The sequence below is a fragment of the Macaca fascicularis genome, chromosome 17, assembly GCF_037993035.2.
Source record: "Macaca fascicularis isolate 582-1 chromosome 17, T2T-MFA8v1.1".
NCBI lineage: Eukaryota > Metazoa > Chordata > Mammalia > Primates > Cercopithecidae > Macaca > Macaca fascicularis.
In genome coordinates, this window is record NC_088391.1 from 20419970 (window position 1) to 20445222 (window position 25253).

Genomic DNA, 25253 nt, shown 5'->3' on the forward strand with positions numbered 1-25253 from the left:
CACCTCTTTGGAGCCGGGAGTACCGCCCCTGTAGGGGGAGGGGAGAGGAGGCGATTTCGAACGCGGATTGGATCGTCTGCGCACCCGTAGTTGGGAACGGCGGAACGCTGGTCCCAGGGACTAAGGAAGGTGTCTGGGTAGGAGCGAGGTTCGGGTGGGCCTCGGGCGGCTGGATGAGCCCGACTCGTCCCGCTGAGAGAGCGCGAGTCTGAGTGGAACCCTGGACGACTTGCAGAGCGGCTGGCGCAGTCATGTGAGTTGGGTCTCAGGCCCTGAACAACGAGGTGTTGTTTCTCTGGGCGGCCCCTTCTCGCCCGGGTCTTCCCCTCCTCTCCTCCCGCCCTTCGGCCGGGGGCGTGACGGATGCGTTCTTAACTCGCTCGGGACCGGCCCCAGACCTGCAGGGCCGGTTCTCAGGGCGGGGTAGAAATGTTACCCCGCCGAGCGCCCTGGGGTGTGGGGCACGGGCTCTAGGGGGAGGCCGGCGGCCGGTTCAGGGGGCGGGTTGGACGGCCGCGGGTGAAGCGACGCAGTGCTCTCTCCACGACGCTGTCGAGGGTCGCACGCGTCCCTTTGGGCTTCGAAGTCCCTGAACCCTAGGGTATTGTGAAACTGGGGCTGGGCTGCGGCCTCCCCCGCCCACTGGAAGCGGCCAGCCCTGGATAGCGTAATGATTTTTTTTTTTTGGTCGGCCGTCTACGAAGTCCCTCGGCTTTTCCAATTCTCTCTTGCTTTGAGGCTCAAGAACAGTTTGTTTTAACTGATAGTCTCGGAGGAACTGCAGTCTTCCCCCAGAGTAGTCTTGTATGTTTTTCTTTTGGTGGGAATAACTTGATTTAAGACAAACTTTATGAGTTTCCTCAGGTCTCCATTACATCAACCTCCCCCAAAGCCAGAAAGGACAAATGTTGTCTAAGATGTTCCTTAGTTTTTCGTAACGATGACGGTAACAAGTGAGGAATTTTTGAAAGCCATCTTATTGAAGGGAGTTTTGTAGTGAATTAGGTACAGACTTTTCCTGCTCTGCTGGCAACAGAATTTCAATTGACTGCTCCAACCAGATAAACAATAAAAAACGGCTGTATATAACAATACAAGATTTAGTAGCAGGGGCATGTATTTCAAAATTTAAAAAATGCAAAGCATGCAAAATTTTACCTTTTTAAGTTTTACATGAGCTTAGCCTTGTTTTCTCCCTTTTTCAGGGCGGACTACTGGAAGTCACAGCCAAAGAAATTCTGTGATTACTGCAAGTGCTGGATAGCAGACAATAGGCCTGTATGATAATTCCGCTATTAGAGATTCTAATAATAATTGTGTTGAATGAAGTACTTTTTTATGTAAACTCAGTTTACAAAGCACTTTTATGCACATTGCTCTTGCATTTTAAAAACATCAAAAGATTTCTGTTTTCTCAGTCCCCTATGAAAGCTGTGAGCCTTCTTCCTTTTCATCAACCTAACTTTGATTATGTATTAAGTGAAATTATTTCTCTGTGGCCTTTAGGGAAATGGGCAATGAGTAGGTCATCTCATTCATGTTTATGAAGCACCTACATTATAACGATAGTGTTCATAGTACTGTCATACACAAAGAATTGTGGAAAGCCTTTAAAATATAAAAGCAACATTTTAGTTTTGTATATTTTCTGCTCTAGAAATAATCAAGTGTATTTAATGCAGAGTTGTATATCTTTAGATGCTTAAATTTGAAAGAACACCATTATTCCCTTTCTCATGAAACAAAGTAGCAACTCTGTTAGGTATGTTGTTAGTCTGTCTCATAGTTGAGATCCAGTGTTGAAGATGTAAAGCAAAAAGCACACCACTGATTTTTCTCCCATCTTGCCTGTCAAAATACTGTGTACCTACCACATAAACACTAAGGTATCTGTTAAATGTATTTTATGTTAATACCCTTTTTACTTGGCAAAGTTGGATGCACAAAGAATAGTAGTCTCATATTTTAATGCTGTGGATTTCTTCTGTAGACGTTTATTTACTGTTATCTGCAGGGTGTTTAGGATTTGGATTTTTTTTGATGTTTTGGTCTTTTTGGATAGTTGCTAAAGTTCTTGACTCTTTTATTTTACCTGGGCTATCATTATAAATAAATACCGTGAATTTTTAAAATCACACAAATCACTTAAAGTCTCTCTTTCTTGGAGGTACCTAGGCTGTAAAATGAATTTTGTGAATTATCTAGAGTAAGTAATCCCTTCCAGTGTAGGATTGGTAATACACATTGAATTGGTAATACACATTGATTTAACCTTTAATTAGTAACAAAGTTAATTTAATTTTGAATGGTCCTTTAATATTGTATTCTTTGTGTAGTGTAATCAACCTTAGGAAACCCAGTGTATGAAAAACAGGAGGATTATCTGCTTTACAAAGTCACACTTTAAAGATGAATTCACGGTAGTATTTTAGAATAGCTCAGTTAATGCATCATATAAGATTTGATTGACAGAACTTATTTTGCAGAGCTTGCCAGGAATTTCTTACTGCATTTAACTAGAAACTTGTAATTTAGGGAGCATTTCTGATTGTTTCAATAGATAATTGTGCTCACTCACCCGCCCCTGTCCCCAGTCATCCAGTTGCCATCACTCCCCATAGGTTATCATTTTTTTTTCATTTTCTTGCCTATCCTTCCATTGTTTCTACATGCATGTAGACACAAGTTCTTCTTCCAGCATACATAAAAGATAATGTACTGTATATATTGTTCTGAACTATAGTTTTTAAAAATTGAACAGTATGTAACTGGAGCTCTCTTTGTATCTATACATGAAGAGCTTCTTTTTCTCTGTTACTGTAGCCTATGAGAATGTACCATAGTTTAGCCAATCAGTCCCCTAGAGATGGATACTGTATTGTTATTGCAAACAGTGCTGCAGTCATTAAGCTTGTATATATCATGATTTTGTACATGTGCAGGTATATCTATAGAATAAATTACCAGAAATGAAATTGCTGTGTCAAAGGGTAAATGTATTTGTAGTAGTCTTGATGTTGCCAAATTATCTTCCATAGAAGTTGTACATTTTGAACCATTACCACATTGTATAAAAGCATTTGTTTATAATTTAGGAGGAATCTTAAAATACGTACTTTTCTCCTAATTTTGAGGAATAAAGCAATAAAATAATTGTTCTCTATGTCCCTCCTTACGACAAATAGAGCAATAAAATTCTAAAGGCTTTTGATGTTGAAAGTTGTTTAAAAATCTTTTGGCTTCATGTCGTGTTTGAGTCCTCATTACAATCATAGTCACTAGATTAGTCATCAAGGGTACCTTGTATTTTTCTCCATTAATAAGGTCGTCATGGTTTATTTTAAGAACCAAAGGAAACCTAGTCAGAGGACATAATAATAAAACAATGTCGTTCCCTAGCGTCATTTGATTAAAAGGGCCAGTTTGCATTAAATTAATGTTTTCATCTTTTCTGCCATTCATTTTAATTTTAATTTTCTCATGTTTATGAGAAAATTGTTTATGTTTACTATGAATTTTATGATGTTTATGTAGTTTTCTTTTGTATTTTCTCTTTTTTCATTTTCAAGAGTGTTGAATTTCATGAAAGAGGAAAGAATCATAAGGAAAATGTGGCAAAAAGGATCAGTGAGGTAATTTAGATTGTTTCTTTGCTAATTTTTCTATGCAAATGTCAGTCCTTTATCTCACTTTCACTGTTATGTATGTCTTACATAGATTAAACAGAAGAGCCTGGATAAGGCAAAGGAAGAAGAAAAGGCATCAAAGGAGTTTGCTGCAATGGAGGCAGCTGCCCTGAAAGCATACCAAGAGGATTTGAAAAGGCTTGGCTTAGAATCAGGTAAAAAAAAAAAAAAGCAGCCAGCATGTTTTAAAAGTAACATCAGAGGTCATGCTAAGTAAGCTTTGATTGTTTCCATAAAGAGGTTATAAACTCAGTATACTCTCAGTGCTTTTATTATGCATCATGGCCCTGTTTAGACTATGGAAGTTTGTTCATGCCCTTTTGTTGTACTTTTAATGTTTTATCTTTTAACACCTTCATTCATAGCAGCCATACTACTTTGGTAATCCTAGCTCCATCCTAGGTAAGTGGTTCATTTCAGAGACACTTTGAGGTTTTTAGGTATTCTAGTTATTTGGCTAAAAGACACTATGCATTTAAAAAGAGGCCCTGCATTATAATTATAATTCACTGTGTCCATATGGTGAAAATTATGAGTCTTGTATATTTATATGGGTGATTATGTAATGAATTAACCTTTTGTGGACAATTTGCAGATTTTACTACTAGAAGGAAGTTCCAGGTGAAAGACATTATTTAACTAGACTGTGTCTATCTTGTCATTGAATTTAGGCTTTAAACTGGGAAGGTTTTGTGAATAATTCTTCCATATCAAATCGATTTTCCTTAAGCCAAGCATATAGCAGATCTCAGTTGATCTTACGTACTGGTTGCAGTCATCAACATGTGATGGTATTCCTCTAATAAAAACAGCTTTCAATTAAGGTTTTAAGCAGAGTACCAGTTAAGTTAATTGGCATTGTGTTCATTAAATAAGAACAGTTGTAGCCAGACTTTTAAAATGTTATCCTGGACATTGGTAATTAAAAGGTGGGAAAGTTGTTTGGTTCCTTGAGGATAAAGCCGTATGTTCATTTTGAAAGGAAAAAGGATTTAGGCATTTCTGGAGAGTTAGGAGTAGGTGAAAGTCCAACTATTATCAATTATATGCATTGAGAGATTCCATTATGCTGCCCTTTGAGCAAATAAATTTTACCATTTTATATTTAAATGGATTTTTCTTATTAAATATTATCATTGCCTTGTTTTTCCAAATAGGATATATATTCCTTTAAACATACAAAAATGCAGTACAAAGAAAAGAGATTTTGAAAACTCACTAACTGTTAAGACCTTTTGCAGACCTCTTCTTTTTTTTTTTTTTTTTTTTGAGACAGAGTTTCGCTCTTTTTGCCCACGCTGGAGTGCAATGGCGCGATCTCGGCTCACCGCAACCTCCGCCTCCCGGGTTCAAGCAATTCTCCTGCCTCAGCCTCCCGAGTAGCTGGGATTACAGGCATGTGCCACCACCCCGGCTAATTTTGTATTTTTAGTAGAGACGGGGTTTCTCCATGTTGGTCAGGCTGGTCTTGAACTCCTGACCTCAGGTGATCCACCTGCCTCGGCCTCCCAAAGTGCTGGGATTACAAGCGTGAGCCACCGCGCCCGGCTGCAGACCTCTTCTTTAGATCTTTTTTAAAATTACATATTTTGTGCTGTGGTCTATTTGCCGGTTTTATTTTTTCTCTCAATGATATATCAAATGTATCTTTTCTTTTAAATAATTAGGGAGATAATATCATTTTTATATGGTAGTTAGGAGCAGACTTTGGAGTCAAACAATTTCCTCTTGCTAGTTATAATTTTAGATTATTAAAACTAAATGACATTATGGTATAAATTGCTTACTATGTGAGCACACATAACAAATGTTGAATAAATGGTAGCCACTGTTATTTTGTCTCTGTACTATAATTTATTTAATCTTTTCCTGGTTAACATTTAGGTTGCTTAGCATTTTTCACTAAGATGCATTAAGCATCTTGATGCATGTATCTTTTTACACTTATTTGTCTCTGTAGATTCAGTTTCTAGAAGTTACATTACAGTATCAAAGTGTAAATATATTTTATATTGATAGTTAATACCACATTGTCTCCAGAAATGGACTGATTTACATTTTCACTAGAACAAAAATAAGTTTATTAACCCGTTTTAGGAGTAACTAGCCAATCCTTTGGAAAGTAAAGACATTAAAAACTATTTTTCTCTCTTTTTTTTTGAAGACAGGTCTCGCTCTGTCACCTGGCTGGAGTGCAGTGGCACAATCATGGCTCACTGTAGCCTTGACCTCCCCTGCTTCAGTGGTCCTTCCACCTCAGCTCGCCACCAGTCCCAGCTATTTTTTGGTGGAGACAGGGTCTTGCCATGTTGCCCAGGCTGATCTGGAACTCCTGGCCTCAAGCAATCCACCTGCCTGGGCTTCCCAAAGTGCTGGGATTACAAGTGTGAGCCACCGTCCCCCACCAAAACTACCCATTTTTTCAAACCAGTGTAAATACCTGATCCATCAAACTAATACTGGATTTGGTCATTCTTTTCAGTACTTACCGATCTTCTGCAAAACAACAGAAAAACATTTCTTTGAATATTAGCAAAAGTAAATGTTAATTGGCTGGGTGCTGTGGCTCATGCCTGTAATCCCAGCAGTTTAGGAGGCCAGAGTGGGAGGATTGCTTGAGCCCAGGAGTTCAAGACCAACCTAGCAAGATGGTGAGACCCCACCTCTGCTACGATATAAAAATAAAAAATTAACTGGGCGTGGTGGTACGCACCTGTAGTCCCAGCTACTTGGGATGCTAAAGTGGGAGGATTGCTTGAGCTGAGGAGTTCAAGGCTACTATTGTGGGCTTTGATTGCACCACTGCACTCCAGCCTGGACAACATAAGAAAAAAAAAAGTAAAAGTTATCTGAATTGTCTTTGTAATTGTTGTCCATTTTTCTATTAGAATGTTTGATTCATAAAGGATCTTTGTTAGGAATATTAACCCCTTGCTATATTGTAAATATTTTTTCATTTGTTTTATTTTTTTTTATTTTTGTCATACAGAATATCTTAATTTTTATGTAGTCAAATTTAACATTATTTTACTTTGTGTTCTTTTTGTAACTATCTTTGACCTAGTATTTAATAAAAAAGGGGGAAGAGAGCAGGGAGTGGGAAACAGCTTTGCTTTTTTCCCAAATAATTAACCAGTTAATCTAAAAACTTTCTTTTTAAACATGCTTTCTTTATTTCCATTTTTATTATTTTATTTTTATAGATTTAGGGGGAACAAGTGCAGATTTCTCATATGCATATATTGCATAGTGATGGAATCTGGACTTTTAGTATACCCATCGCCCGAATAGTGAACATTCTACCCAATAGGTAATTTGAAAACCTCTTTTTTTTAATGATCTGTCTTTTATCCTCTTGATATGAAATACCAGCCAACCTGAAGTTGGCCCTGTGTCTGGACTATTCTGTTTCAATTATGTGCTTGCCTATTTCTATGTCAGTTCCACACTGCTGGCTGTATTTTTAACCCATAGTTTTAGAATAAGTTTTAATGGCTGGTAGAACTAAATTCTCGTTTTTCTTTTTATTACAATTTTCCTGCCCTTACATGTTTATTTTTCCGAATGAACTTTATAATAATGTGTCAAGTTCTCAAAAGAATCTTAGGTTTTTGATTGAAATAACGTTAATGTTTTATGCCAACAACAATAAAAAATAGTAGTTAACTATGGCTGCTTTACCCTTCTCTCATCTCTTTAGAAATTTTGGAGCCAAGCATAACACCAGTAACCAGCACTATCCCACCCACCTCTACATCAAATCAACAGAAAGAAAAGAAAGAAAAGAAAAGAAAAAAAGATCCTTCAAAGGGCAGATGGGTAGAAGGCATAACCTCTGAGGGTTACCACTACTATTATGATCTTATCTCAGGAGGTAAGTCATTTAGGCATAAAACTGGTAAAGAACAGTGTCACTAGTAGAATAGAACAATTTATTTTATGTTAGGATTTGTATCTAATATTGGAACATTTTTCATTTTTGCCCCAAAGGTAAGAAAATTATGTGCCCTTTAAAAAGGTACCTTTCTCATAGTAACTAAGTGTCATACTTAGTCAAAGCCTTTAATAATGACTTTCTTACAAATAAACTATAGCTTTATATTTTCTCAATAGTAACTTCTGTAAGTATAAACTACATGGAAATAAAGAATTTTGCGTAGAAATAAGGAATTTGAAATCCACTTCACAAATTGTAGGGGTACTTGAAATAAAATATTCTACAGTAGAGATTTTCTTTTGGGAGCCAGTAACTGATTTCTTTTTTGGGTAGCTGCCTTGATTGATTTGATATTATTACTGAAAAATGGCATTGTGTATTTTATTGGAAACTGATACCCAACAGAAAAATACACAGTGCCAAGGCCAGGTGTGGTGACTCATGCCTGTGATCCTAGCATTTTGTGGGGCCAAGGCGGGTGGATCACTTGAGGTCAGGAGTTCAAGACCAGCCTGACCAACATGGTGAAACCCCATCTCTACTAAAAATACAAAATTAGGCCAGGCGCAGTGGCTCACACCTGTAATCCCAGCACTTTGGGAGGCTGAGACGGGCAGATCACGAGGTCAGGAGATCGAGACCATCCTAGCTAACGTGGTGAAACCCTATCTCTACTAAAGATACAAAAACTTAGCCAGGCGTGGTGGCGGGTGCCTGTAGTCCCACCTACATGGGAGACTGAGGCAGGAGAATGGTGTGAACCCGGGAGGCGGAGCTTGCAGTGAGCTGAGATTGGGCCACTGAACCCAGGAGGCGGAGCTTGCAGTGAGCGGAGATTGGGCCACTGTACTCCATCCACAGAGCGAGACTCCCTCTCAAAAAAAAAAAAAAAAAGGCCGGGCGCGGTGGCTCAAGCCTGTAATCCCAGCACTTTGGGAGGCCGAGACGGGCGGATCACAAGGTCAGGAGATCGAGACCATCCTGGCTAACACGGCGAAACCCCGTCTCTACTAAAAACACAAAAAATTAGCCGGGCGAGGTGGCGGCGCCTGTAGTCCCAGCTACTCGGGAGGCTGAGGCAGGAGAATGGCGGGAACCCGGGAGGCGGAGCTTGCAGTGAGCTGAGATCTGGCCACTGCACTCCAGCCTGGGCGACAGAGCGAGACTCCGTCTCAAAAAAAAAAAAAAAAAAAATTAGCCAAGCGTGATGGTGCATGCCTGTAATCCCAGATACTTGGGAGGCTGAGGGAGGAGAATTGATTGAACCCAGGAGGTGGAGGTTGCAGTGAGCCGAGATCACACCATTTCACTCCTGTCTGGGCAACAAGAGCGAAAGTCCATCTCAAAAAAAAAAAAAGAAAGAAAGAAAAGAAAAAATACACAGTGTCATTTTACAGTAACAATATCAAAAGCATCTTTTTGTTTTTCCTAAAAACTAAATGTATTTGGGGTTTTTACTCCATATATATTTTGGAATAAATTAATACACTTATTCTACATTTATGTAGCATCTTACTCTCCAGAGTCATAAAATTTAGTGACAGAAGCTTGATACAAGGAGGAATTTTAAAGTGCTGTAATAGAAGTGTAATTAAGATTATATGGGAACTCATAATAATGTTGAATTCATTGTGATTATGTAGCTTTGAGAGATTATCATAGGAGTTACTTTAGAGCTGATCTCTAAATTAAGATAAGGACGTCAGGAATGATGCCTTACTCACCATTTTATCCCTAGCACCTAACTTAGTGCCTGGCATAGTGCAGACACTCTGTGTTTTGATTAAAGAAGACTTCAGTAGATTATTCAGAGGTACAGAATGCAGACAGAACAATATGAACCGCAAAAAAGGTTTGAAAGTACTGGGAAATAGTGGTCGAGGTAAAACATGCAGTTGTTTGAAGACATCTTAGTAGAGTTAGACTGGAAGGTAAACTGGGGCCATATTATGGAGGGCTGAGAGAATGATGGCGCCATTTACTTAGATATGAGATACAGGAACCAAAAATAAGTTTAATGGGAACAATAATGAATTAGATATGTTGGATATGCTGAATTTGAGGTACCTACAGAATATTCATATGACAACTTTTGGTAGCTGATTGATGGTTACAGTGTGGAGTTGAGCAAAATTGAGTCTGGGGATGTAGATAATATGTTAACCTTTAGGAGTATATGAGATCACAAGCAGAGAGAATAGAGCAAGAAGTAAAGAAGGTGAGTGTTACATATATTAAAGGAATGGATAGAAGAAAAGCCAGCAAAAGAAGGTTAAGAATGCTAGGAAGGTAGGAAATAAGATCAGAGAGTTAATCATGAAGAAATCCTTGGGCTAACAATCTTACTGTAATGACTATTATCATTAGGATCATAATTACCTTTGGACTATGTAGAAATATTAATCTGTTAGAGTTTGCACTGAGCTTTAAGTGACATGCATATTGTAGTTTAGCAATGAAGATACCATAAATGATGATGTACTAGCTATTAGAAGTCTTTGTCAAATTCCCTTAGAAACTATTCTTTCTTTTCTCCCTTCAATGTTTATTGCTTGCTTCTTTTTTTCAAATGCTACTTTATATTCTCTTCCTCTCCATGATACATGTTTTTAATTTCTGCATACTAGTTGTTCCTCTTCTGAGTCCTTACTCAGTTTATCTCTTAATCTCCCTTGCCCCAAAATATCAAAAGGCCTTTGAAACTTACCAAACCTGAATTCTATGAAACCTTTATGAGAAGCCCTGCCTGGCTCTAAAATTCCTGTGGAAGTTCCAGTAACTTCTAATCCCTTGTTCTGTACTTTCTTCTTGGTTACATAGCATTCACATAGATTCTCTGTACTGGGGTGTATGTTCTGTTTTATTTTTCAAATATGTGTTAAACTGTAGACCTGTAGTGTTTTGTACATAATGACTGTAAGTTTTGTCCAGATTTTTTGGAAAGTATTTTTTTAAAGCAAAAACATTTTATAAATGCAATATATTTTGCTTTAAGCATCTCAGTGGGAGAAACCTGAAGGATTTCAAGGAAACTTAAAAAAGGTAACTGAAGCATGTTAATAGTATTTTTGTTTTATTCTTTAAAGTGATTGGTTTCTTGGGGTTTTGTAGAGGTTTGTTAAAGCAACTTTACTTACAAATACTCCACTCCCTCCACCCCAAAACTGTGTCCTTTTTTTTTTCCCATAATGCTTTTGTTAGAAGGTTGAATGGAGATGAAATAGTGGTATCTGGCCGGGCGCAGTGGCTCACACCTGTAATCCCAGCACTTCGGGAGGCTGAGGCGGGTGGATCACGAGGTCAGGAGTTAAAGACCAGCCTGGCCAAGATGGTGAAACCCCATCTCTACTAAAAACTACAAAAAAATTAGCCAGGCGAGGTGGCGGGTGCCTGTCATCCCAGCTACTCAGAAGGCTGAGGCAGGGGAATCGGTTGGACCCGGGATGGCAGAGGTTACAGTGAGCCGAGATCGCACCACTGCACGCCAGCCTGGATAACAAAGTAAGACTCTGCCTCAAAAAAAAAAAGAGTACTGATATCTATCCAAAAACAGCATTCAGGGCAAATATTAGTTGGTTTGCAGTCAGTTGCCATTCACATGTCGCTGTCCATTTGGAAAGAACTGTTCCTGGCTTTCAAAGGTGAGACATTCACTCCTTGAAAGTTGGTTCATTATTAGCAAAAACCAAGCTTCCTGGCCATGATTAGTACTACCACCCCTAATACCCAGGTATATTAGTCAGTTCTTGCATTGCTATAAAGAAATACTTCTGAAACTAGGTTTAAGAAAAGGGGTTTAATTGACTCACAGTTAAACGCAGGCTATACAGGAGGCTTGGTGGCATAAGCTTCTGCAGAGGCTTCAGGAAACTTAAAATCATAGCAGAAGGCTAAGGGAAAACAGTCACATCTTACGTGGCCAGACCAAGGGAGCAAGGGGTTAGCCGGGAGGTGCCACACACTTTTCAATGACCAGATCTCAGGGGAACTTGCTCACTATTTCGACAGCAGCACCAAAGGTGGATGGTGTTGAAACCATGAGAAACCACCCCTGTAATGCAGTCATCTCCCACAAGGCCCCATCTCCAACATGGAGGATTACAATTCTATATGAGATTTGGGTGGGGATGCAGATCGAGATATCACCAGGTGTCAGGAGGAGAGGCAAGGGTGGCTGACTCTGTCTGAGTTATTCAATAGAAATTCATCATGGTTATCCTCAGTTTATGCTGGGTTTTTTCCTCCTATTAGACAGCAGTGAAGACCGTTTGGGTAGAAGGTTTAAGTGAAGATGGTTTTACCTATTATTATAATACAGAAACAGGAGGTAAGTATTACCTTTGATTATCTTAAGTATTTAAAATTGTACGTGGAACTGCTTATTGACCTGCTGATTAATCATCTGAACTTGGAAATTTTAGTATATGATAAACATATTTGTATAGCAAACATGAGTTATTTTTTGTAAATTAAAAACAATACAGTAGAAAAGCAAAAAGATTTCTATTCATGTTATATTGTGCTGTTCACCAATGTTATTCTCAGTTGATACTGCATTCACAAACTTAAAAATAGAATCATTTTAGCTTTCTCTGATATTACTATTTTTATAATTATTTTAGAAATACAGTCATTACAGCCGGGCGCGGTGGCTCAAGCCTGTAATCCCAGCACTTTGGGAGGCCGAGACAGGCGGATCACGAGGTCAGGAGATTGAGACCATCCTGGTGAACCTGGGAAACCGCGTCTCTACTAAAAAAAAAAATACAAAAAACTAGCCGGGCACAGTGGCGGCGCCTGTAGTCCCAGATGCTTGGGAGGCTGAGGCAGGAGAATGGCGTGAACCCGGGAGGCGGAGCTTGCAGTGAGCCGAGATTGCGCCACTGCACTCCAGCCGGGGGACAGAGCAAGACTCCGTCTCAAAAAAAAAAAAAAAAAAATTACAGTCATTACCTTGGAAAGTAGCTTAGAGATCATCTAGCCCAACTTGCCTTTTCCTTTTAAAAAATAAAACTGTGGCTGGGCACGGTGGCACATGCCTGTAATCCCAGCACTTTGGGAGGCTGAGACAGGTGGATTACCTGAGGTCAGGAGTTAAGCAACCAGCGTGACTAACATGGTGAAACCCCGTCTCTATTAAATACAAAGAAATTAGCTGGGTGTGGTGGCGCATACCTGTAATCTGAGCTACTTGGGAGGCTGAGACAGGAGAATCTTGTACCTGGGAAGTGGAGGTTGCAGTGAGCCGAGATCGCACCATTGTACTCCAGCCTGGGCAACAAGAGCAAAACTCTGTCTCAAAAACAAAAAAAAAAGTAGGCCGGGTGCAGTGACTCACGCCTATAAGCCCAGCACTTTGGAAGGCCAAGGCGGGCGGATCACCTGAGGTCAGGAGTTCGAGACCAGCCTGACCAACATGGTGAAACCCCTTCTCTAGTAAAAAATTACCCAGGCATGGTGGTGGGCACCTGTAATCCCAGCTACTTGGGAGGCTGAGGCAGAGAATCGCTTGAACCCAGGAGGCAGAGGTTGCAGTGAGCCAAGATTGCACCACTGCACTCCAGCTTGGGTGACAGAGCAAGACTATCTCAAAATAAAATAAAAAATAAAACAATCTATTTAGTAATGTCTAACAAATTAGTAAAAGTGAAAATTTAAAAATGTGTCAGTTGCATAAATACTTAATGAAGCATGCATAAATACTAATTGTTATCTAAAACTTTAAAATTAATGTTTCATCTAATTTAACATAAACTGCTATAACATTAATGTGACTTTAGGAGAGGTTTGTTTTTGTTTTTTAAATTCTGTTATCATTAGCTCATTGCATAGCATTAAATCTTTTAGGAAGAAAAGGCCCTTTTAACTTCCAAGTAGATATTTAACCTGCCCAGTTACAGCAATGTTTATATTCCAGTACAAGTGAAGGTTGGGATTTTTATACATATAAAATAGTATAGTGATACAATGTAGCTTTAGAGTTAGACAGATCTGAGTTCAATGGACAGCTTCTTTCCTTACCAGTGATGTGACTGTGGGCAAGTCACTGAACCTATATAGTCACTCTTCAGTGAAATAGAATAAACATATGTGCTCTGTAAGGTCATGAATGTCGTATGTCATAAAATTCCAATAACAGTGCTTGGCACATAGTAGGTGCTTAATAAATTACTTGTTGAACTGGCGCGGCAGCTCACACTTGTAGTCCCAGACCTTTGGGAAGTCAAGGCAGGCAGATCAGTTGAGGTCAGGAACTCACGACCAGCCTGGGCAACATGGTGAAATCCCGTCTCTACTAAAAATACAAAAATTAGTTGGGCATGGTGGCACTTGCATGTGATCCCAGCTACTCAGGAGGCTGAAGCAGGAGAATCGCTTGAATCTTGGAGGTGGAGGTTGCACTGAACTGAGATCACGCCAAGTAAATAAGTAAAAATAAAATAATTTCTTGAAAGTCATATTGTTACTTGTGTGAAATGTGGATAAGGAAAAGTAATGTTTTTCATTAACCCTGCCAAGAACTCTGTATTAATTAAGGTACCATATATATTGATTTGCCTTGAATGATTACAGTTTATTCCTGGACCAGAATAATTATTAACGGCAGCCCCTTTCACTCTTAAGCTCTCCCAGTTGAAAATAGGTAATTAATTACGAGGTAATTAGAAATATTACTGTTTGCTAAAAACCCAATGAACCACTGGATGGCAGTAGAGTTAGTCAATTGAGATTCCCACTGCTGCCCCCCCACCACCAAACCACCATATAAAAATGAGAACTTAATACTCAGTGCTTCACAATGTAATTTCACTCGATGAAAATCTTAGGAATTTTTTTTTTTTTTAATTGAGACAGGGTCTTGCTCTGTTGCCCAGGCTGGAGTGCAGTGACATGATCATGATTCACTGCAGCCTCTATTTCCTGGGCTCAAGCAGTCTTCCCACCTCAGCCTCCTGAGTAGCGAGGACTGCAGGAACATGGCATGATGCCTGCTAACTTTTTAATTTTTTTAGAGACAGGGTCTTGCTATGTTGCCCAGGCTGGTCTCAAACTTCTGGGTTCAAGCAATCCTCCTACCTCGCCTTTTCAAAGTGTTGGGATTACAGGCATAAGCCACCACACTGGGGCCAGGAAAAGAAATCTCTGTGATAAGTAAGTTTCAGGAAATCTCTTGTTTGCTCATTATCAGTATGTTTCCTGAAATTGGTGTCAGATAAATTGTGAACCGTTAGAAATCTCACCCCGTTCTTAGGTCTCTCATTCCATTGGAGTTACAGTTTATACATCTAGTAAATCCAGGCTGTTTGAAGTCAATTTCTGAAAGATACAAGAGCAAGAGGTTTGGGAACTCTTATTATTTTCTTGATCAAGAGATAATATGAAATTAACATACAGTATTGTCATTTAATAGTGTAAGTGATAAAGGTTATGTTGAAATTACATCTGAATAGAATTAATAACTAAATAACCTGACTTTAAAATGTGTTGAACAGAATCCAGATGGGAGAAACCTGATGATTTCATTCCACACACTAGTGATCTGACTTGTAGTAAGGTCAATGAAAATTCACTTGGCACCCTAGATGAATCCAAATCATCAGATTCGCATAGTGATTCTGATGGGGAACAGGAAGCAGAAGAAGGAGAGGTCTCTACAGAGACGCAAAAACCAAAAATAAAGTTTAAGGTAGGTTTTTTATTTTTACTCTTCACATCAAATTTTTTTTTTTTTTTTTTTTTTTTTTTTTTTTGATGGAGTCTTGCTCTGTCGCCCAGGCTGGAGTATCTCGGCTCACTGCAACCTCCACCTCCCGGGTTCAAGTGATTCTCCTGCCTCAGCCTCCCGAGTAGCTGGGACTACAAGCGCGTGCCACCACACCCAGCTAATTTTTTGTATTGTTAGTAGAGACAAGGTTTCACCGTGTTAATAACCAGGATGGTCTCAATCTCCTGACCTCATGATCTGCTCGCCTCAGCCTCCCAAAGTGCTGGGATTACAGGCGTGAGCCACCACACCCAGCTGATATCAATTTTTGAAAAGCTCTACAGACCTTAAGTCTTCTGATAGAACATAGAAATTAAGACATATTTTGGCAAGTGGATAAATAAAACTGGAAACACTCAGGAGCCCATGAGTCAAAGCAGAGAAGACACGTTATTAGCATTGAGCAATGGTTGCAATTGTTGGCCTGAGAAATGTAGGAAAATTGAAAAGTTCCTACATACCTAAGCTACACCTAGGATCTTGTCATTGCCTACAGTTTCTCTACCAACTTCACAAATCTTGATGGAACTTAGATTAAGGGTTATGTCCAGTTTACAGAGGAGCAGCAGCAAAGCCTTCGTTGTAGTTGCCATCTCACAATGATTATAGCCAGCCAGATTTAGGTAATGTGATATCCAACTTAGGATAGAAATAATTAATTTCTGTCATCAAAATTAATGTATTCCAACAACAACAACAAAAAATACAGAACCCTGCTGAACATAGATGCAAAAATCTTCAGCAAAATATTGGCAAACTGAATCTAACAGTACATCAGAAAGATTAATACACCATGATAAAGGGATGCTTTATTCCAGGGATGAAAGGATGGTTCAAAGTATGCAAATCAATAAATGTGATTTACCATATAAACAGAATTAAAAACAACCATATAATCAGCTCAATAGATAAAAAGCATTTATTAAAATTCAGCATCCTTTCATGATAAAAACCTTCAGCAAACTAGGCACAGAAGGAACATACCTTATAATAATTAAATAATAAAAGCCATATATGAGGCCAGACACTGTGGCTTATGCCTGTAATCCCAGCACTTTGGGAGGCTGAGGCAGGAGAATCGATTGAATCTGGGAGGCGGAGTTTGCAGTGAGCTGAGATCGTGCCACTACACTCCATCCTGGGTGACAGACCGAGACTCTGTCTCAAAAAAAAAAAAAAAGCTGTATATGATAAACACACAGCCAATGTTATACTGAATGGGGAAGCATTGAAAGTATTCTTCTTAAGAACTGAAACAAAGCAAGGATGCTCACTTTAACCACTCCTTTTCGACATAATATTGGAAGTCCTAACCTGAGCAGTCAGGCAAGAGAAAGAAAGAAAAGGCATCCAAATTGGGAAAGAGGAAGTCAGACTGTCTCTGTTTGCTGATTAAATGATCTTAGTACCTAGAAAACCCTAAAGAGCTCTCCAAAACACACCTGGATTTGGTAAGTGACTTCAGTCATGTTTCAGGATACAAAATCACTGTACAAAAATCAGTAGCATTTGTATATACCTGTATCTATACAATAATGGTAAAACTGAGAACCAAATAAAAAACTCAATCCCATTTGTGATAACTCCAAAAGGAAAAAAATCTAAAAATCTAGGAATACATTTAACCAAGGAAGTGAAAGATCACTACAAAGTGAACTACAAAACACTGATTGAAGAAATCAAAGATGATACACACAAATGAAAAAATATCTCATGCTTATGGGTTGGAAGAATCAATATCACTAAAATTACATACTGGCCAAACCAATCTATAGATTCAACACAATCCCTATCAAGTTACCAACTTCATTTTTCACAGAATTAGAAAAGCCAATCCTAAAATTCATGTGGAACCAAAAAAGAGTCTCAATAACCATAGCAGTCCTAAGCAAAAAGAACAAAGGTGGAGGCATCACATTACTAGACATCAGACTATACTCCAAGACTTTCGTAACCAAAACGGCACAGTACTGGTATAAAGATAGACACAGATTGATGGAACAGAATAGAGAACCTGAAATAAAGCCATATACCTACAACCAGCTGATCTTCAACAAAGTCAACAAAAATATACACTGGGGAAGGGATACCCCATTCAATAAATGATGCCGGGAAAACTGGCCAGTCATATGCAGAAGAATGAAACAGGACCCCTACCTCTCACCATGTACGAAAGTTAAGATGGATTAAAGACTTAAATGTTTAAAGATCTGAAACTATAAAAACCCTAGAAGGAGGCCAGGCATGGTGGCTCACGCCTGTAATCCCAGCACTTCGAGAGGCTGAGGTGAGCAGATAACCTGAGGTCGACAGTTCAAGACCAGCCTGACCAACATGGAGAAACCCCATCTCTACTAAAAATAGAAAATTAGCTGGGCATCCTGGCACATGCCTGAAAGCCCAGCTACTCGAGAGGCTGAGTCAGGAGAATCGCTTGAACCCAGGAGGTGGAGGTTGCAGTGAGCTAAGATCGTGCCATTGCACTCCATCCTGGGCAACAAGAGTGAAACTCTGTCTCAAAAAAAAAAAAAAAAAAAAAAAATTCTAGAAGGAAATTTAGGAAAAACTAATCTGGTCATTGCCCTAAGCAAAGAATTTATGACAAAAGTCTTCAAAAGTAAACACAAAAACAAAAATAGACAAATGGGAGGGACTTAATTAAATTAAAAAGTTTATGCACAGCAAAAGAAACAATTAACAGAGTAAATAAATAGCCCACATATTGGGAAAAACTATTTGCAAACTATGCATCCAACGGACTAATATCCAGAATCCGCAAGGGACTCAACAAGAAAAAAACTCCATTGAAAAGGGGGAAAAGGACATGAACAGGCATTTTTCAAAAGACACACAGATGGCCAAAACACGTGAATAATGCTCAATATCACTGATCGTCAGAGAAATGCAAATGAAAATCACAATGAGATACCATCTTATACCAGTCAGAAGGCTGTAATCAAAAAGTCAGAAAATGTCTGGATGCAGTGGCTCATGCCTGTAATCCCAACACTTTGGGAGGCTGAGGCTGTCAGATCATTTGAGATCAGGAGTTCAAGACCAGCCTAATCAACATGGTGAAATTTCTTTTACTAAAAATGCAAAAGAAATTAGCCGAGTGTGGTGGCGCATGCCAGGAGAATTGCTTGAACCTGGGAGGCGGAGTTTGCAGTAAGCCAAGATCATGCCGTTGCACTCCAGCCTGGGTGACAGAGCGAGACTCCATCTCAAAAAAAAAAAAAAATTAAGAAAACAGATACTGGCAAGGATGCAGAGAAAAGGAAACACTTATACACTGTTACTGGGAATGTATGTCAGTATAACCTTTATAGAAAACATTTCTCTGGCCGGGCGCCATGGCTCAAGCCTGTAATCCCAGCACTTTGGGAGGCCGAGACGGGCGGATCACGAGGTCAGGAAATCGAGACCATTCTGGCTAACACAGTGAAACCCCGTCTCTACTAAAAATACAAAAACTTAGCCAGGCGAGGTGGCGGGCGCCTGTAGTCCCAGCTACTCGGGAGGCTGAGGCAGGAGAATGGCGTAAACCCGGGAGGCGGAGCTTGCAGTGAGCTGAGATCCGGCCACTGCACTCCAGCCTGGGTGACAGAGCGAGACTCCATCTCAAAAAAAAAAAAAAAGAAAAGAAAAGAAAACATTTCTCAGAGAACTAGAAGCAGAACTGTTACTCAATCCAGCAGTCCCACTTCTGAGTATCTACCCAGAGGAAAAGAAATCATTAAATAAAAAAAGACACCTGCACTTATGTTTGTAGCAGCATTGTTCACAATAGCAAAATGTTGAAATCTATGTAAGTGTCCATCAGTGGAGAATTGGATAAAAAAATGTTGTGTGTGTATATATATATATATATATACACACACACACACACACACACACACCATGGAATACTACTCAGCCATAAAAAATGAAATGATAGCTTTTGCAGCTATGTGAATGGAACTGGAGGCCATTAATCTAAGTGAAATAACTGAAAGTCAAATACTACATGTTCTCACTTACAAGTGGGAGCTAAACAATGGGCACACATGGATATACAGAATGGACTAATAGATAGTGGAGACCATAAAACGTGGGAGGGTGAGAGGGAGTTGAGTTGAAAATCTATCTATTGGGATTGTTCACTATTCAGGTGATAGATACACTAAAAGCCCAGACTTCACTATGACATATACATGTAAGAAATCTGCATTTGTACCCCCTAATTATTTTTAAAAAGGTAAATTATACAAAAAGGGAAAAAATTACAAAATACAGATAGGCAAGAACAAACTCCCTATACTCTTGCCACCTCCCAGAAAAATTCAACAGAGGCACAATTATAAAGGGAGTCACTGTTGGATATGCAAGTAAAGTAAGAAAGCAGAAGAGAGGAGAAGTTAAGAGAACCCTGTTTATATGTCCTTAATTGTAGAATTTAAGACATTAAGGTGATGATTTAGGGAGCCTTTGTCATAGTATATCAACATTTCAGACATGGAAAACCTAATCAAGCAGTAAAGTTCTATGTATATTTATTGTGTTATGTGCAAATTTAAATTGAGTTAGTGAATTTTTTTTTTTTTTTTTTTTGTTGAGACGGAGTCTTGCTCTGTCACCCAGGCTGGAGTGCAGTGGCCGGATCTCAGCTCACTGCAAGCTCCGCCTCCCGGGTTTACGCCATTCTCCTGCCTCAGCCTCCCGAGTAGCTGGGACTACAGGCGCCCGCCACCTCGCCTGGCTAAGTTTTTGTATTTTTAGTAGAGACGGGGTTTCACTGTGTTAGCCAGGATGGTCTCGATCTCCTGACCTCGTGATCCGCCCGTCTCGGCCTCCCAAAGTGCTGGGATTACAGGCTTGAGCCACCACGCCCGGCCGTGAATTATTTATAAATCTATAACAATACCTTTAAAAGCCTTAGTTAAAGTAGTTTTATTTTCGTCCTGGTAGTTTTGCTTTAACTGTATTATTTCTTGGCTTTTACATTTCAGGAAAAAAATAAAAATAATGATGGAGGAAGTGACCCAGAAACACAGAAGGAAAAAAGTATTCAGAAACAGAATTCATTAGTTTCAAATGAAGAAAACTCCAAAACTTTTAAGAAATCAAACCCATATGGAGAATGGCAAGAAATTAAACAAGAGGTTGAGTCTCAGTAAGTACCTGGAGCTTTAATCTCACTGTTATTACAAGTGATTTTACATCCCAGTACTTCCCTAAATTGCAGTAAGTAATTTCAAGGATACTGTGCTTATTAAAAGTATAGCTTGAGGCCAGGTGTGGTGGCTCACGCCTGTAATCCCAGCACTTTGGGAGGCTGAGGTGGGCGGATCACAAGGTCAAGAGATGAGACCATCCTGGCCAACATGGTGGAACCCTGTCTCTACTAAAAATAGAAAAATTAGCTGGGTGTGGTGGCATGTAGCTGTGATCCCAGCTACTCAGGAGGTGGAGGCAGGCGAATCGCTTGAACCCAGGAGGTGGAGGTTGCAGTGAGCTGAGATTGCGCCAGTGGACTCCAGCCTGGCAGCAGAGCAAGACTCCGTCTCAAAAAAGAAAAAAGAAGTATAGCTTGGCCGGGTGAGGTAACTCACACCTGTAATCCCAGCACTTCAGGAGGCCAAGGCAAACAGATCACCTGAGGTCAGGAGTTCGAGACCAGCCTGGCCAACATGGCAAAACTTTACCAAAAAAAAAAAACAACTTAGCAGGGAATAGCAGCACACATTGTGTTCCCAGCTACTTGAGAGGCTGAGGTAGGAGGATCACTTGAGCCCAGGAGGTTGAGACTACAGTGAGCCATGTTCACACCACTACACTCTAGCCTGGGCAACAGAGTAGGACCTTGTCTCAAAAAAAAAAAAAAAAAAAAAAAAAGCCGGGCGCAGTGGCTCAAGCCTGTAATCCCAGCACTTTGGGAGGCCGAGACGGGCGAATCACAAGGTCAGGAGATCGAGACCATCCTGGCTAACATGGTGAAACCCCGTCTCTACTAAAAAAACAAACAAAAAAAAAACTAGGCGGGCACCTGTAGTCCCAGCTACTCCAGAGGCTGAGGCAGCGTAAACGTGGAAGGCAGAGCTTGCAGTGAGCTGAGATCCGGCCACTGCACTCCAGCCCAGGCGACAGAGCGAGTCTCCGTCTCAAAAAAAAAAAAACTTGTAAAAAGTAAATAGATAAACAAATATTGCAGCAACTCAAGTATTACTCAGCAAAGTACATTTCTATAGAATTCAGTGTTGCTATTTAGTTTTATAACTTAAAACAGCCTATGATAACTGATAGCAAAGAAGGTCCTTGATGGCCAGGCAGGTGCAGTGGCCCACATCTATAATCCCAGTACCTTAGGAGGCTAAGGCAGGAGGTTCACTTGAGCCCAGGAGTTGGAGGCTGCTGTTAGCTATGATGGCACTACTGCACTCCAGCCTGGGAGACAGAGCAAGACCCTGTCTTAAAAAGAAAAAATCCTCGGAATAGACTGCCTTCTGCAGAGCTCCATTCTCCAAATAGGATGATATGTGTTTTTCAACAGGTTTTATGCTCTCAGCTACTTAGAGTTAAACATAACGATCTATCTGGTCCATGTTCCAAAATCTCATAGATGAGACTGATGGGTGTGATGTGACTAACTTGCTCTTCCACGGACCAGTTGACTACCTAGGGAGTACAGTACTGTGATAGGCTCTTTTTAATCAGGTACTGATATCAGGACCACTCAACTGATTATTTATAACTGATCATGTGGATGGTTGAAGGGCTAGTTCTTAGAAAAGGAGTGCTAGGCATACAGCTCCATTCAGTCTTCTACACAAGGAAAATGAGATCTCAATTCACTGCAACCTCTGCCTCCCAGGCTGAAGTGATCCTCTCACCTCAGCCTCTCAACTAGCTAGGACTATAGGCACGTGACACCATGCCCAGATAATTTTTGTATTTTTTGTAGCAATGAGGTTTCACCGTGTTACCCAGGCACATCTCGAAACTCCTGAGTTCAAGTGATCCTCCTGCCTCGGCCTCTCAAAGTGCTGGGATTACAAGCGTGGGCCATTGTGCCCAACCGCCTTATCCCTTTACTTGTACTGCTTATATATAAGACCAAGCGTTTTCTTAGATAATGCATCCTTTGTGCAACAGGAATAAATTAATACATAGACCTTCTCCCGGCATTTATCCACCTGAATAAGTGCTCAATATCTTAAATAATATTGTAAAGTCAGTATTTTAAAGTAATTCCTGCTCCAAAATGAGCAACTTCTAATGTATTTTCATTAGAAAGCTGATCTTGGGGCATTGGTTATATGAAAATGTTTGTCTTACCCTGTCAATTACTGGTTTTATTTTAACTCTTTATTTCCAGTGAGGAGGTAGATTTGGAACTTCCAAGCACTGAAAATGAGTATGTGTCAACTTCTGAAGCTGATGGTGGTGGAGAACCCAAAGTGGTATTTAAAGAAAAAACAGTCACTTGTCTTGGAGTTGTGGCAGAAGGAGTGGCCCCAGTCTTCAAAAAGAGAAGAACTGAAAATGGAAAATCTAGGAATTTAAGGCAACGAGGTGATGATCAATAGTTGCAGGAGAGCTTTTTGTATATGCTTTTAGGACAGAATGGAGACTTATACATCCAAAGTTTATCTGTGTGTGTTTGTAAGTACTTTGATGCTAAAAATTTAGGTTTATTCTAAATGTGTTTGATGTGAATTAAAATAAATATTTTTTCATGTGAAATTTATTTTGGTTCCTAAAATGGAAGCCTACCACATTGCATTGTAATACAGTGTATTATGTTCTGTGTCTAAAAATTGCTAATTAAGTCATAATTTAAGATGCTATGTATCTGTTATTTAAAACATGGAGAAACAGGGCCTTTATTCCATTGGTATTCATATGAACATATTTATCCTGCATTGAAAATGCATTACTTTTGCACATTGATGTTAACTGTTGTCCAAATAAGTATCAGAGTACATGAGAAGATTCACAGCCCAGTGATGATTTGGTTCTGAGGCTGATGTAAAAAATGAATGCATATTGGCTTACCTTACTCAATTTAAAGTCAAAAGCCAACAACCAGGAGCAGCTCAGGTACTTCAGAGGTGCTTAATAATGGAGTGAAAACTGGACCAGAGGTGGAAATGTATATTTGCCCCAGTTCACTTCAAAGCAGCAAACGTTTAAGCATTTTACTTTGAACCAGGCATTGTGTTAGGAATCCAGGGATAAAGATGAATGAAATGTATTTCTATTCTTCAGTAGTTCACATTCTAGCATATTCCCTTTTTCCCCCAGTCATGCACTCTTTTTAGCAGCCTTATATGTACTAGAAAAGATTTTTTAAGGTTTATTTAAAGCTGTGTAGATGAAGACTTGATCTAAAATAGTATAAGGTCTCCGGCTTCAGTAAAAGTTTTTAGTGTTTACTTAAATTAGTAATTTATCACTTTCTGTCTGGTTAAAATGTCTTAAAAAGAATTTTCTTATTTAATCCATTTAGTAGTTACCTCCTTTTTACTTTTCAAATTCACAAAATTATATTTCTCATAAATTGTATAGTATTTAACTTTTGATAGTTAATATTTGTCTTTTTAAGATTACTAGTGTACATGTAAAAAAATAGCTTATTAAAAACTTTGTCAAAGAATAAGTTAAGTATTGTTATTATTCTAATTCCAGTCAGAATCAACTTAGCATTGGTGAGATAGTATTTGGAGATTTGTCTTTGCATTTTTTCAGTCTACTTTTTGGGTATCTTATGAATGTGAAAGCCTAAACTTTCCCCTTCATTAGGAAGAGAGATTTTATAGTTCTTGATAGCCCATTCATCATCTAGCTGAGCAGTGCATTTTGGGGCTTCACTCTTCTCAGCTGGAAAAAATAATGGACTGTAAATGCAGTGCTCCTATACTTTACCCACATTTAGCTCTTAAAAAATACAAAATTGAAGGCATTTTTTAAAATTAGACCTCGTGTAAACTTTCTCTTTGATGATTTTTAAAACAATCTCCTTTACTTTTTTTTTTTTTTTTTTTTTTTGAGACGGAGTCTCGCTCTGTAGCCCAGGCTGGAGTGCAGTGGCCGGATCTCAGCTCACTGCAAGCTCTGCCTCCCGGGTTCACGCCATTCTCCGGCCTCAGCCTCCCGAGTAGCTGGGACTACAGGCGCCCGCCCCCTCGCCCAGCTAGTTTTTTGTATTTCTTAGTAGAGACGGGGTTTCACCGTGTTAGCCAGGATGGTCTCGATCTCCTGACCTCGTGATCCACCCGTCTCGGCCTCCCAAAGTGCTGGGATTACAGGCTTGAGCCACCGCGCCCGGCCTCCTTTACTTTTGAAATTAGTATTCTCAAAAACTGAAAGCAAGGTAAATGTCCTTAAACAGTATGGTTTTAAGGATTGCTCAGAAAAGACTTGATAATAACAATATTTTAGTAAATCAAATCATGAAAAATAGTAATATTCCGTCTGCTTTGGAGGAATAGAGAACATAACAGCTTTTAACTTACTTGGATGTTTTTGTAAGTGATATCATTTCTACTATTACCTTTCTATATTTATATATGTATATATAATATATATATATACTTGTAGATCATGAAAGTAATTTTTTAATAAATATAAAAATCCAAATAATAGAGAAATAAGTTTTAAGGAAATCTCAGTAATCTCTCAACCCCTCTCCATGACCACTGTGGGGTTTTCCATTTTTCTCAACATAACTGGGTATATATGGGTAACCCTTATGACATCTGGACCTATGAGGTTCACTATCTGGATGAAACCATATTCAAAGAAACATCCAAACAACCAAAAGTAGTTTTTGTTTTTTTAATGAAGTTTTTTATATATTCCAAGAACTCTACTAGGGGAATCAACC

At 39.3% G+C, this 25253-nt stretch overlaps 1 protein-coding gene across 2 annotated transcripts; it reads left to right on the forward strand.

Annotated features, from left to right (window-relative positions):
• The first annotated feature begins 86 nt into the window (after nucleotides 1–86).
• WBP4 (WW domain binding protein 4) lies at nucleotides 87–24023 on the forward strand. 2 transcript variants are annotated; one of them, XM_005585718.5, is made up of 10 exons: nucleotides 87–253; nucleotides 1206–1278; nucleotides 3570–3632; nucleotides 3718–3841; nucleotides 7387–7560; nucleotides 10619–10665; nucleotides 11875–11950; nucleotides 15117–15310; nucleotides 20377–20540; nucleotides 22743–24023. In XM_005585718.5, coding segments are annotated over exons 1-10 (1128 nt in total). In that variant the 5' UTR covers nucleotides 87–251; the 3' UTR covers nucleotides 22954–24023. The 2 variants fall into 2 exon arrangements, 1 of the variants encoding a protein (XP_005585775.2); XR_012426864.1 differs by lacking the exon at nucleotides 15117–15310.
• Nucleotides 24024–25253: the final 1230 nt, after the last annotated feature.

Coding starts and splice junctions, on each gene's coding strand:
- WBP4 (XM_005585718.5), top strand. Junction 1,279..3,569: donor GGATAGCAGACAATAGGCCT/GTATGATAATTC, acceptor TTCATTTTCAAG/AGTGTTGAATTTCATGAAAG. Junction 10,666..11,874: donor TTCAAGGAAACTTAAAAAAG/GTAACTGAAGCA, acceptor TCCTCCTATTAG/ACAGCAGTGAAGACCGTTTG.